General features: G+C 37.5%; 1 protein-coding gene across 2 annotated transcripts; it reads left to right on the forward strand.

Moving 5' to 3' along the window:
- The first annotated feature begins 8,073 nt into the window (after positions 1 to 8,073).
- On the forward strand, positions 8,074 to 13,997 carry LOC103738751 (anti-sigma-I factor RsgI). 2 transcript variants are annotated; one of them, XM_008838873.2, is made up of 5 exons: positions 8,074 to 8,238; positions 9,428 to 9,454; positions 10,757 to 10,789; positions 12,955 to 13,191; positions 13,917 to 13,997. In XM_008838873.2, the coding sequence occupies exons 1-5, from the start codon at positions 8,160 to 8,162 to the stop codon at positions 13,943 to 13,945; spliced, it is 405 nt and encodes a 134-aa protein (XP_008837095.1). In that variant the 5' UTR covers positions 8,074 to 8,159; the 3' UTR covers positions 13,946 to 13,997. The 2 variants fall into 2 exon arrangements, with proteins under 2 accessions (XP_008837095.1, XP_008837096.1); XM_008838874.2 differs by having other exon boundaries at positions 12,958 to 13,191.
- The last annotated feature ends 204 nt before the right edge of the window (positions 13,998 to 14,201 follow it).

Genomic DNA, 14,201 nt, shown 5'->3' on the forward strand with positions numbered 1-14,201 from the left:
ATCTAAGAGATACTATGCCAACATATAGATTTGATTTGAGATCCAGCTGTCTTTTGTTTCTTTGTTTCTTCCTGGCTCCCACTGACACTAATTTCTATGTCACATGATTTCCTACCAACTATGTAATTATGAGTTGCTGTTTGGATTTTGGATGCCCTGATCATAACAGCATTAGAAACTTGGTATTCCTTTAAAAATATTTGTATCAAACTCAAAAACAAGAAACACGTTATCAAGAATTCAAACGCAGAAACCAAATGCAAGGAAAATGTCCTTTATTTGTATGTTTTTTAGTTCAAGAACAATGACCAACTATTGCTAATCCATGTGAGATGTTTATAAGCAGAGAATATAAGACAAAATAAAGCAGAATGAAATAAGGATCAATAAATAATGGCATATGGTGTGACGGAGTGGGTAGACCATGGATTCTGCCAGGGTCAAATGGACAAAGTCAAATCTCTCCAAAACTTGCTAGATAAATACAATCCATACCTCAATTTATTTAATTAAAATATTTGGATGATAATACTATCTACTCTGCTACGTTGTCAAAATTAATTTAAATAATCAAATAACTCTAAAGAAACACTATTTTGTTTACATAAGCTGGTTGACTAAGATTTATAATAAGATTATAATATATACTAATAATTTTAAAGTGTTGATTATCACTCTCAAGGTTAGGCCTATGAACATTGAAACCATGGCTCTCATCAATTCTAAAGAGCAGTAGAATAAAGCACCATTATACTGGGAAGGAAGGTCTGTAATTAAGGAAGTATATCAAATGTCATAACCTCACAGGATCAGGTGGAATTGGTAATGGAAAGAAATGTGCCAATTGTTGACTGGAGCAACCAAGGTCCTGGTTAGAGTCCAAGATATAAACCTGGCAGAAATAAATGAAGTTGAGACTAAAGGCGATCTTCAGGGTGGTTCCCAGATTCTGTCAGATTCTAGTTTGCTGGCAAGGGTCTCCATTTTTATTGCTATTTTAAATATAAAAATACTATAAAATGCAAACAATATAGACGCATAAAAAAGAGTCTAATTGACCTCCACCACAATTTCACTTCCACCCAAAAAGAAACCAAGAAATAATTTGTCTGTAATTTCATATCTTTTCTGAATGTCAATCTCATTCTCCTATATATACAAATACATGTATATTTATCCATGGACTTATAATGAAACAATGAAAGAGCCAGCCAGCCAGACAGATGAGTGACTAGAGAGATGGAAAGTTTCCTTTCATATAGAAATAAGATTAGATGGGACTGGAGAGATGACTCAGCAGTTAAGAGCACTGGTTGTTCTTGAGGAGAACCTGTGTTTGATACACGGCATCTACATGGTACCTAACAATCATCTATAACTCTAGTTCCAGAAGATCCAATGCCCTCTTCTGACCTCCATGGGCATTGCACAACACAGGTGCACTTACACATGCAGGCAATACACTCATGCATACAAAATAAAAATAAAATATTTTAAAAAGGCCATGATAATCTTTGTATTCAGTTAATAATTTAGTTTAGATCTATTTCCATATGCCATACACCTCATATACCAAATTCTTTAATGACCAAATTTTGTTCTGTTTTGTTGATGGTTTATAATTATTTAAACAACCAGACTTTGTGTTGGAGAGGTGCCTTGAGGATCATTTCCAAAAGAATGTGGAGAATATGAAGTATGGACCCACATTCTTGACTTCAGCCAGAACAAGGAAGGATGGTTCATCTCCCAAGAATTTAGTCAAGAGAGCTTTATGCCAAATTTGTTCTAAAAATCTTAAAGTCACCACTCCTTAGTTGACGTGCATAGCCAAACACAAATCAGAATTCAAATGGACCTTCCAGAGGGGCCTTTGCAGACTCCTGTCTTGAGCATCACTCCTTCCCTTCATGTTGTAGACTCAGGGATGCCCTCCATGCCCCCTGCTCCATGTTCTCTCCTCTTCTTTCCTTCTCATTCTCCTCTCTCTCCCTCTCCCTCTCCCTCTCCCTCTCCCTCCCCCTCTCCTCCCTTCCCTCTCCCCTCCCTCCCTTCCCCTCTTTCCTCCTTCCATTTTCTCTTATATTTTGTTCTCTCTGATTTTGTTTAGGAGATAATGTCTCACCAGGTATCCCAGGCTGCACTTGAACGCCTAACCTCCCTGGCTCTGTCACCCCAGTACTAGGACTGTAGTCTTGAGTCACCATGACTGGCCTGCTCTGTCCCTTTCTGTCCTCACATGAGACTTACTGCTGCTTTTGCCTGCTGTTATGCTGTGCAGGGAGAAGCTTGCTCTTGCCTGTCAGAGTTTTCAAGCTGCATGTCTCAGAGAGAAGACATCATCTACCTTTGATCCTTTCCATTCACAAGAGGATCTCTGAGCTCTTTAAAGAAACTATTTTGAAATCATATTTGCAGAATCTTGAACATAAAGGACACACTCACTAGCTAATGAGGAGTTATTATTAGACTCAATAACAATTCATGTCTTTACCTCATACTTACCTAATTCAGAAAGGCTGGTCCTAGTGACTGATCCTTTAAAATGAGAAACCATGCTACAAGCTTTACTTTCTAATACCTAGTCATTGAAACAGCCAACTGCAGGAGTGATGTCAATAGACTTTAAGAGCTGAACTGATAGAAACAATTGGCATTGGCAAGGTCAGATTTGGAAGGTTGATAGGTCACTTGGGAATGCACTCATTTTGCTGCATTTCTAAGTACCAGAAATTTAACATGTTATTTTTGTTCAAACAAGGTATTCTAAGGCCAAGGTTGGTACAGACTTAGTTGAACTGTCAGGGACTAGAGATCTTTTTATCTTTATTTCCACCAAACTGAATGTAGATATTCATATTTATGTTGTGCCTATGCATTGTAGGCATAAGAATCAGAGACAAAATAGTAAATATTAAAATAAAAACAATTAAATATTATGTCATAGACCTCTTCTTTTCTCTGGATATTTATTCTTCTCAGAAATAGTTCTTAGTGGGTTTAAAAATTATCTAGTGTTTTGGAGTTATGCTCATGGTCACACTTTCCATCAAAAGAATATGAAAGTAAAGATTAAAAAATATTTTATTTATTTTTATTTGTTGTGCATGAATGGATTGGCTGCATGTATGTAAATGCACCTGTGTAGTGCAATGCCTGTGGATGTCAGAAGAGGACATCAGATTACCCAGACACTGGAGTCACAGATGGTTGTTAGCCGCCATGGTGGTGCTGAGAATTGAACCCAGATCTTCTGCAAGAGCAACTAGTACTCTTACCTGCTGAGCCATCTTCCAGTCCCCCAAAGTGAAGATTTTTGCTGTTCACATTACCCTCCTAATCAGCACTGTGTCTTTGCAGTGAAAATTTAAGAGTGGCTCTTGGGCAGGCAGATGGCAGCATGTGCATCCCTGCTTGGGAGCAATTTAAAACTGAAGATGTGATGAAACAGATAAAAGGGAAACGGACACAAAAATGACTAAGAGATTTCAGTGTCAGAGTCAATAGAATAAAAAGACTTTAAGAAGGAAGAAATATAAAAAACTACAGCAAGTTTTAAAAAATCTTTCTTTTTTGCTGGGCATGGTTGCTCACACCTTTAATCCAAGCACTTGGGAGGCAGAGGCAGGCAGATCTCTGTGTGTTCAAGGCCAGCCTGGTCTACATAGTGAGTTCCAGGACAGCTGGGGCTACAGGGACACCCTGTTTCAAAAAGACAAAAAAAATCTTTCTTTTAACTATAATAATATAAAAAGTTTTGAAGAGGGGAAGGGCAAAAAAGAATAAAGAAATAATACAAAATTTGGCAGTAAAGGACAAATTGAAACCTCTGGAGGGAATAATTTTGTAAGTAGAGTCTTAGGGCAAGAGCCTTGGCTCTCTGGCAGCCCCAACAAGGAAGGTTGACCACCATCCCAGTGTGCTAATTAAAGAAATAAATAACGGTGAAAGACATGTCTTGGGAAGTGGAACAAATAATTGGTCCGGTAATTTCAATTTTTTAAGGTAAGGGATACTTTTGGAGTTGGTAAAAGGAGTTAATGAAGACTGTAAGTGAGAAAAAGAGGGATCAAAATTATCAAAACAAAATCCCAGAGAAGATAAGTGAGAAGAAGACAAAGGCACACATGATTGTTAGGTTTGTGAAAAGTCCAGAACCACTAGAGAACACTCTGAGGCGAGAAGAGAAGAAATGTATTGGGATGTATGAGCTGCTGGACTGCTCCCACGGGAGAAAGGGCACAGTAGTTTCTTGTCACAGCAGGTTGGAGTGTATAGGATTTTTCTTTCGTGGGTAGGGGGAGGTGAGACTGTAGCAAGAAGGTGAATCAGCAGCAGGTGTCTTCGTCGGGGGGAGGTGGTTGGTTAGGTGTTTTTTCAAGTTTTCAGTTGGCTGCGATGGAAAATTGCTGTTATAATTAGGGTGCATTGTTAAAGCAAAGGTCAGATGGTTACTGAGATACAAAGATGGTTTAGTTTCTGGTTTCTGGAATGTTGCCCACTGAGTTGTGATGCCATCTTGCTGGTCAGTAGTGACTCCATCTTTGGACACAGTTTGACCTAACAATGATCAGCGTAGCTTAGAACTGCAAAAGAATGCTTCCTCTTCACATAAGAAAGTTGGAAAATAGAATTATAAAATATTCACTGTCTTTAAATGTATGCCAGGTCAACAATGATCTATTGTGTGGGTCCCAGAATGAGGCAGATTTTCTGTTCTCGAAGCACAATGCAGTTCAGAATACATAAACACACCTGTAGACTAAACTTCTTAAACATAGTTATAGTTGCATGTGGCCAGACTTACATAGCTCTTCTAAGACATATATGTGGTCATGCCCACAAATTGCAAGGTTCTTGATTAAATTCTTTCTGAGGTTGCTCAGAGAAGGCTTCTCAAAAGGATTAATGTTAGAGTTCATTTTTATTTATTTAAATTTTTATGACATTGATTTCATATTCATATTTATGACTGGTTTCATATTTTATTGAATAGTTTGATAAATCACAATGGAGTTAATTTTTAAAGAATGCCTTAGATTATATCCCAGGAGGAGTAAGAAAACATACTTACAGCATATTAAAGATGTGAAACCATAAAAAAGGCATAAAGGCAAGACAATGTATGTCATTTCCAGGGAGTGATGAAGAAGCTAATTTGGTTACGCAGATATCACTATTGGACAGAGTAGCAGCACATAAAGCTGTAAAATTCAAATGCAACCATATTGCAATGTGACATATATCATGCTAAGATTCGGCTTTCCCATGGGTTATTTTATTATAAAAGTTAAAATGGTAACTTGGGTAGGAATCTATAAGCTGAAGTGTCTGGTGACAGAGACACAGTAGTTCTAATCTGCACAGGAGGTGACGAAACTCTGTTACTCAGCTTTCCATCACTGTAACAAATAACTGTGATATCGATTTGTCAAAAGAAAAGGTATATTTGTCTCTGAGTTTCGGAGGTTCTGTTGTGACTGGTAGGCCCTTTGCTTGCAGACTTATGACGAGGCAGCCCATAGTGGTGGGAGCATGCAGTGGAGTCAAGCTGTCCATCTCAAGGCAAAAACACAAGAAGAGTGAAGAAGGGCCTGGGGTACCAAGATCCTCCTCAAAGATATGCAGCCTACACTTTGAGAACCCCCATTTGGCCCAACTGCCTAAAAGTGTCACCATCTTCTACAAATAGCTGGCTTTCCTGGGGAGCCGGTTTCCAATACATAAGCCGTTGAAGCATATTTAACAATTAAACTATTGCAAGTGTCAGTAGAATGGAGAATGAAAACACAATTTTGACTGTGAAGATTTCAGTGACATTTAGGGAAAAGTGCTGGAAATTGGGAAGGTGTGGGGACAAAATTTTGAAGAGTAAATGTAAATGTGAAACAAGTTCCTTTATGCACAATGTTAAATTTTATAGCAATATAATAAATAAGTATTTTAAGAATTGAAGTGCATTAAAGTCAAGAGGATTAGTACCTACTCATGAAAGTATTTGGAGCAATTCCTAGTACACATTAAGTGCGTGATAAATATTATGATGTATCTACTTATCCATCCACCTATCTGCCATCTAGCTATCATCTATCGGTCTATCTATCCATCCATCTATCATCTATTCATCATCTCTCATCCATTCATCTATCTCTCACTCTCTAGCTATCTATCATTTATCATCCACCTATCACCTGTCATCCATTTATCTATCTGTCTATCTATCTATCTATGTATATATCTTTGTATCTATCTACCATCTCTCTATCATCTATATCATCAGTCATCCATTTATGTATCATGTAGGCATCTGACATCGATCTAACTTTCTATTTATCACCTCTATGACCTATGTTCTATACATCCATCCATCCATCCATCCATCATCCTATCATCTATCATCTATCAATCATCATCTATCTATCATCTATCTATCTATCTATTATTTATCTATCATCTATCACCTATATCATTTGTCATCTATCATTATCTATCTATCTATCATCTATTATTTACTCATCATCCATCATCTATCTATTGATCTAGCTATCATCTATTATTCATCATCTATATATCGGTATATCTATCATGAATTAAAAAAGAAAGAAAGAAAAAGAAGGACACATAGACATAAAAATTAAGTTTGGCAGTAAAGTGAAAGAAAAATGGAAAATATCCTGAAAAAAAAGCAAAACCAAATTAATACATGAAAAGGTATAAGGAGAGGCCTTGATGTCTTTTTGCTGATGACTAGGAGGAATAGTCAAAGGGGAAAGTACATTTGCTTGGAGAGAGAGAAAGGAGTAAAGGCTAGGTAAATGCTGAAGACACCTACTGTCTAGATGTCAGGTCATTTTTCTCAGAAGGCCTCAGCTGACTGGAGGAAAAGCAGCCAGGACATAATGAAAATGCCCCATTTCATTGGACATTTCAATGTATATTTCAATGTACTGAATTTGAGTGATGTTTTGTGACAAAGTAATTATTAGGTTATTTTTTAGTAATTAAGAGAGACCAGAAAAGCCATACCACTGCTTGGATTTCCATGCAGAGTAAAAAGAAGCCTTTCTTCCATTGACTATGGGAGAGATAATTCACCCAATGAGCCTTCATTTTTATACACTACAAATCCCTTCATGTTTGAGCACATCCAGTGATAAGAAATTAATTTTTCTTGGAGAACTCAAGTAAATTATTTCAAGTATTAATAATTTTCATAGGTTCATTCTTATATTTAAAAATTTAGGAGGCAAGAATTACAATTAAATTATTAAAATGATTTAAAATTACATTCAATTTTAATAAAAATAAAAATAAAATGAATACAAATTATGTAAAAGAATTTCACTCATTCCAAGGAGTTATTTTTATATTATCAACAAAATGGCCTCCTTTTATAAATCAATAGTTCTTTTTGGACCTTCAGGAAGTAGTCAAAGGAAATTGTTCTTTGTTACATATAACTAAGAATAACTTGTGTGCTTAATTATACTTCTCTCTTTCCGAGCTGAACGGCTTTAATTCACTGAGTGAGTCTTACAAAGTAGTGTTTTCCAATTCAGTCCTTATTCTGATCATTTTTAGTTTTAATATTTATTAGTCCATTCAACTCACCAATTCAGTTCTGAATAGCTGCAGTCTTTGGAATCTGATACTGGCTTTGGTCTTTTATTGGCAACTACTTTTGTTTTTTTCAAGTCATGTATGATAACTTACCCTGGTTTTTCTTAACCCCTTTTTGTTTTCATCTGGTGACTATGTTTCTGTTATTTTATTCTTTGATTTCCGTGTGATTCTGTTGGCTCAATCTGTAGGAAAGAGTCCTGAAGTAATTGGCACTTTGGAAAGTGCTGGATCTGGTAATAGAACAGAGAACCACAGTTGTAGATGGAATATTAAACATGGAACACAATTAGTAACACTTAGAATTAACAGAAGAGGAGAATGAGCCATTGTTTCAAAGAACCTGATGAAATTCCTGGTTTTCTTTTAAGGAACATGATGAGTTCTTTAGTTTAATTCAGCTAGTCTGGCTGAGGCACAAATGAAGAATTAGATATAAAGGGAAGTGCCCACCCCATGGCCATCAAGGTGGCATTGTTCTCCTGGGTTTTATAGAGGCTGTGTCTGAGGTTCCTACAGCACCAAAGTAGAGAGACACCATGGCTGCCGTCAAGATGCTGCTGGTCTTGCTCTCCATGGCCCTGCTGGCCGTGAACTCAGCTCAGAGGGTCAATGATGGTAAGAAGGGAGAAATGGGGGTGAAATTCATGGAATAGGATGATCTTTTTCAGAAATTATTATTCAGAGAGTAGGTCAATAAAAGGGGAGGCATTAGTTTCTACATTGCTTTCCAAAAATCTATCTCTGAAAAACTTGGTCGATGTTCTAAGCCAGAATCTTATGACAGCATTTTCATGATGTAATGTTTACTATTTGCACATATGTGGACTTCAGACATTCACTCTTTTTCATGAAATAGGATATCTAAGTTGAGTAAAAAATGTTATAATTCATCTAAATTTCACCTAGATATTTTGTTTCCATCACAAAAATACATGAATATTTAGAACTATTGAGAATTTTGGTTAAATTTTAATTTTTTAAAGAAATTTTGATATTAAGCAAGCACTATTTAAATTCTTTCTGATATAATCCATCTTCTTTTAAAGCACAACATGGAAAGTGAAACTATTTGTCAGACAAATATTTATAGCGAGCATAACTTTCTAGGAATGAATAACAGGGTAACAATGACAGACTATATGTACTAAAAGTAAAAGACAAATTATTCATCTATGGCTCTGTTCAATATAGAGATGAATGACATATCTATATTTTTTAAAACTTTATTTACAATTTTTAATTTTATGTCTGTGGGCATATTGCCTGCATGTGTGTAAGTGCACCTGTGTTGTACAATGCTCACAAAGGTCAGAAGAGGGCATTGGATCTCTGGAACTGGAGTTACACATGGTTGTTAGTCACCTTATGGGTGCTGGGAATGGAACCCAGGTCCTCTGCAAGAGCAGCCAGTGTTCTTAACTGCTCATTATAATGGTATCAGATATCAAGATGCAAAGTGAAAATTGTTAATGTAGGTAGTGAGCTGCTTAGCCTACAGATGGTTTGATTCTTGAATATTCTCTATTCAGGTTGTCACATTATTGAGATGATGACTTGCCATTTCATTGTGTAAGAAGCAACTTAATTGTTTGATTTTCTTTTTACTCCTTGTCAAGAATCCATGATTAGGACTAGCATTCTAATTTGGGAAATGTTATATTGTATCCAAACCATATATATGTACATCATATATATGTGCATATCTGTGTACATATTCATAAATCTTTATACATTCCCCAAGAGTTCTCTCAGGGATTTTATTATTTTATTTCCTTATGCCTTTTTTTTTCTTTTAAAATCCTAGATGATGAAAATTCACTTCAAGAGCAAGGTAAATTCTTACTTAAAGATATGTTCCGTTTTTCTTCACAATGTAATATGCTCTTTTCTTATTTTTTGTCATTTACAAAATTGTGTTTATGGATTACCAAAAGGCCAAGAAGAATGCAAACCCCCAAAAGTTTTAGTAGTTCTCTACCATAGTGTTAAATGTGAACTAGCTCCTTCCTTTTCACGTTGGGCTCCCTTTTGCCAGATGTCTAAAAGGTTTCTGGATATCAGCAGTGGACATTCACATCACACACTTATAAATTATCTTATTTAAATCTTCCTACAGACAGTGACTGGCAATGGAGGAACACAAACCCCTTACATATGCAAAGATTTTGATGTCATTGACATATAACTCACTCGAAGCATAAAAATATTACAAAATTTGCTTAATTATTTTGGTTATTCAATCAGTAACCTTATCATTGAATTTTATTTCTTCTTCCATTGTGAATTCAAAGCTTACTTGCTAATTTTTCAAGAGCATGTGAATGTTAAACCCATTATTAGTTGTGTACAGTTCAAATGAAAAACACTGAAGTTAGTTTGAAGAGCACAGGTGGAGGAGGTCGGAGCAGAGGACCACAGTACATGAGAGAGCGAATGGGATATAAGCTATTCCACCAAAGAAATAACAGCATCCAGTCAGAGAATTAATGGACAAGTGTGTAGTTTAAAGCAAGCCTTAGAGCTGGGCCTGACGTTACAGGTTTGTAATCCCAGCCCTTTTGGAGGCTAAGGCTAGTGGAGCTTATGTATTCACGACCTAACTAGGCTACAAAGTAAGTTCACGTACAGTCTGGACAACTTCACAAGACCTTGTCTCAAAGCGAATAGTAAAGAAAGAGATGTAGAGGAGTGGTTGGACACTTGCTGAAAATGCATGAGACCCTAGGTTCAATCTCTAGTGAGCTGACAAGCAAACACACAAAACTCCCAAAAGTTATGCAGGGCTTGGTGGCATACACCTTTAATTCCAGCTCTTGGGAGACAGAGACAGATGGATCATTGTGAGATACAGGTTAGCCTGGTCCACATAAGTGAGTTCCAGATCTGCTGGTGCTACATGGAGACCCTTTCTCAAAAAGCAAAACAAAACAAAACAAAAAAATCCCCCCAAACCCCCCAAATCCCACCAAACACCAGCAACCAAAAACAAAAAAATCCTCTCCCAAAATATAAAACCCTTAGGCTTAAGGATTTTTTTTCCTCCTAGTTCCTTGTTTTGCAATGCTCTTTCCACTCAGTTGATACTATCATTTTTAATTGCATTCTTTGTGTCTGTGTTGTTTTGTCTTTACAGAAGCTGGTCAAGAGGATGAGCTTCAACAATCATGTGAGCTATTTCAATTTTAGTCAAGTCACTGAGAATTTTTTCTAAATGGATTCTAGCAACTCCTGGATTACTGGTTCACTCTACAATTCTTCTTTTTAGATTAGAAAATCATGTTTAACTTTAAATTTTCCCTTATCCACATTTTTAATACACAGTTCTTAGTTTTGTATTATAGAAATCACAAAAAAAGGCAAAAGAAAAAAAAAGAGGAAGAAAAAGAATAATTTGCTTTGGGTTTAGCGTTCTGAAATTCAGCGTGGGGTTATTAGTTCTTTTTTTTTGTTTTTTTTTGTTTTTTTTTGTTTTTTTTTTTGTTATTTTGCCCAAGGAATCTGGCCTTGGCTGCCACTGTGACAGAATTCCTATCTGGGGATTCCTGAAAGAAATGCTTTGATTATTTATAACCTCATCTCCAGTACTAATTCAATAAAAAATTGCATGTACTATGGCCCTGCCAGGGCCCTTTTGTCATGGCTGAGAATACAGAGCTAAAGGGAGCATGGTTACTCTTCCCAAGGGACTCAGAATCTGAGAATCGAATCTTGGGTCAGAAAAGTAGGCAAGGAAGTTTTGAAAGTTCATGAACTCATACCAGAGATGGCATGGAATCTGGCCTTGGAACCTGGAAGGCTGACGGAAAGCATAACAAAATTCACAGCAAAATCTCGGCATGCGTTTTTGCCTATCCATACATTCATTACCCTAGATCACTGAAAAGCAATATGGTTGGAATAAATGTAAGTAGAGAAGTTGAAATGTGACCTAGTACCAAGTTGTGAAAGGCAAATCGATTTTGCTACACTGTTTGAGTGACAAAAATTTTGAACAAGGAATTAGCATAATAATTTCTTTGGTGACCTGACAACACAATGGAAGGAACAGCAGTTTCAGGGCGCAGATTGTCTCTTTCGGCCTTTGACTATCAGAATCTGTCATGTCTAGGGCATGCAATTCAATAATACTAATTTACCAAAGAATGATTGTGAGAAAGAGTAATGATCACAGGGTCATAAAGTAACGATTGAGAGTTGATGGAAGAGCGGGACTCTGGAGTGATGGCTCAGTGACTAAGAGCACCTGCTTCACAATCATGAGGCCCTGAGTTGAAATCCCAGTACTCAAATAAAGTCAGGTATTCAGACATGCACCTGTAATTTCAGCACTGGGAAGGCAGAGATACGAGGATCAATGGGGCTTTCTGGCTGTCAGTCTAGCTGTAGGTTCAGTGAGAGACCCAGTATCAAAAGAATAAGGTGCAACATGATAGAACAGGACACCTGAGGTCTTTCTTTGCACCTTGTACACCCATGCATTCACATGTGCATAGAAAGCTCTTTCTCTCTCTCTGTCTCTCTAAATCACACACACACACACACACACACACACACACACACAAACACATTTTAAAAAAGAGAGATGAAAAGGACTTGGATTTAATTCTAAGTATCAGAAGTTTACAAAAGAAAGGTGTATGTGGCTGTGCATATTGTCTCATACTTGTAATCCCAGAATATAGGAAGGAAATGGAGGCAGGAGGATCAGAAGTTCATGGTCATTTTCAGCTACATAGTGAGTTTGAGGTCATCCTGGTCTATATAATATCCTGTTTCAATAAACAAACAAAATAAATAAAACAATATGTGTGTGGGTTTACTTATACCTTGTGTTCAGTAAGTTTTAGATTAACAGTTTGTAGGAAGCTACAGAGGAATGAGGAGGGAGGCTATTCCATGACTGTCTTGCTTTTGAGGACAGCATAGCTGATGATATTCCCCTATTCAATGAGACTGGTGTCAAGGTACTAGACAGTATCATGATAATTTCTCTCAGACACTATGAGAAGTATGGTGGCATATGGGTGATTTCATATTTAGCATGCCAAGTCCAAGTTCAGAATAGATAGCAATATAGAATAATGGCAGATGCATCAAAAGAGAAGCAGAGTGAATTGGAATGGTGCAAACAAAAGGTGCTTGATGACCTATGTATACACATCATAGTAAGGATTGCTGTGCCTGTTGTTTACTAGATGCTAGACATAGTCACTACCTAATACCATCTATGCCAGTAAAATATCTTCAATGGTAGACTTTTTATCTTATAAACCTCAAGGCAATTCTTTCTCTATTCTTGCTCTTTTACGTATGTGTTTTCTCTCTCCCAAGCAGCCAGTCAACTCAATGAAGAAGAGCCAGATGAACCTCAGACCGAGCCTCAGAACCTCCAAGGACCACAAGGCAAGAGAGGTAGTCAGCAAGGCTCTGGTGGTAACAGCCATGGAGACCAGACTCATCAGAGTGGAAACCAGCAAGGAGGAGATGATCAAGGAGGCCAAGGCCATGGAAGTGGCCAGGCTGGCCAGGGTAGCCAAGGTGGCAGAGGTGGCCAAGGTGGCCAGAGAGGTCAGTGTAATAGCAGCATGATAACCAATGCAAAGGAAAGCCAGCTAACGACGGTCTTCCGTAATTCCTTATATACTAACTAAATTCAGTCATGTAGGGAAGTTAGTAGATTCCCAATTCTTCTCATTTCTCTTCATTTCTTTAATTCTTACATCTTCACTTTCTGTCTGAAATCCTTCCAAGATGTGTTTATGCCATAATGCTCTTCTTCTCAAACTTACTAAAGGTGGAAAACTCTTCTTCCTTCTCATAAGAGCAAGTGCTACGTGTGCTGAAAGGTTTTCTAACTCCTCGTTAGATTAGTTCAAGCTTCCGCAGGTTCTTTCTTGTCTTTCCTTTGCCTTTCTTCTCCTTCTTCCTCACCCCTCTCCCAGCCTCTTCCAATTCCTATTCTCTCTCTCTCTCTCTCTCTCTCTCTCTCTCTCTCTCTCTCTCTCTCCTACTTTCTTATGTCCTTTTAGGCCATTTTTTTCTGGTTTTGAGACCAGGTGTTCCTCTGTAGGTCAGGCGAGCTTGGAATCCACTATGCAACTCAAACTGGCCTCAAACTGGCCTCAAGTTCTCAGTGATTCTCCTGCCCCGGTCTCCTGAGTGCAGGGATCACAGGTGTGGGCCACCATGTGCAGCAATACATGTTTTAATGGGCCTACGTAATGGTGAAGATGTCAGGTGCGTGCCATGTTCAGGACAATTTATCACTTCTGTCTAAATCCTTTTTGTTTTAGAGAGTGATGGAGATGTCACAGAAGAATGAACTGTATGGCCTTTCCTCAAGTTCAAAGCATCAATAAAATCCTCCACATGAATACCTTGACTCCTGTTTTCCTTCTAGAATTATGGCTCAATGCACAAAAATTCAATTAAAAATATATATTGAAGCCGGGCGTGGTGGTGCATGCCTTTAATCCCAGCACTTGGGAGGCAGAGGCAGGTGGATCTCTGTGAGTTCAAGGCCTACATAGTGAGCTCTGGGACAGCTGGGGCTATAAGGGAGACCCTGTCTCAAAAAG

Source organism: Nannospalax galili, unplaced genomic scaffold, assembly GCF_000622305.1.
Source record: "Nannospalax galili isolate Female #2095 unplaced genomic scaffold, S.galili_v1.0 scaffold859, whole genome shotgun sequence".
NCBI lineage: Eukaryota > Metazoa > Chordata > Mammalia > Rodentia > Spalacidae > Nannospalax > Nannospalax galili.

What these genes read in the sequence shown, in the direction of transcription:
- LOC103738751 (XM_008838873.2), top strand. Translation starts at nt 8,160, where the DNA reads ATGGCTGCCGTCAAGATGCTGCTGGTCTTGCTCTCCATGGCCCTGCTG. An exon ending in AGCTCAGAGGGTCAATGATG is followed by an intron (nt 8,239 to 9,427) that starts GTAAGAAGGGAG and finishes TTAAAATCCTAG; the next exon opens with ATGATGAAAATTCACTTCAA. An exon ending in AAATTCACTTCAAGAGCAAG is followed by an intron (nt 9,455 to 10,756) that starts GTAAATTCTTAC and finishes TTGTCTTTACAG; the next exon opens with AAGCTGGTCAAGAGGATGAG.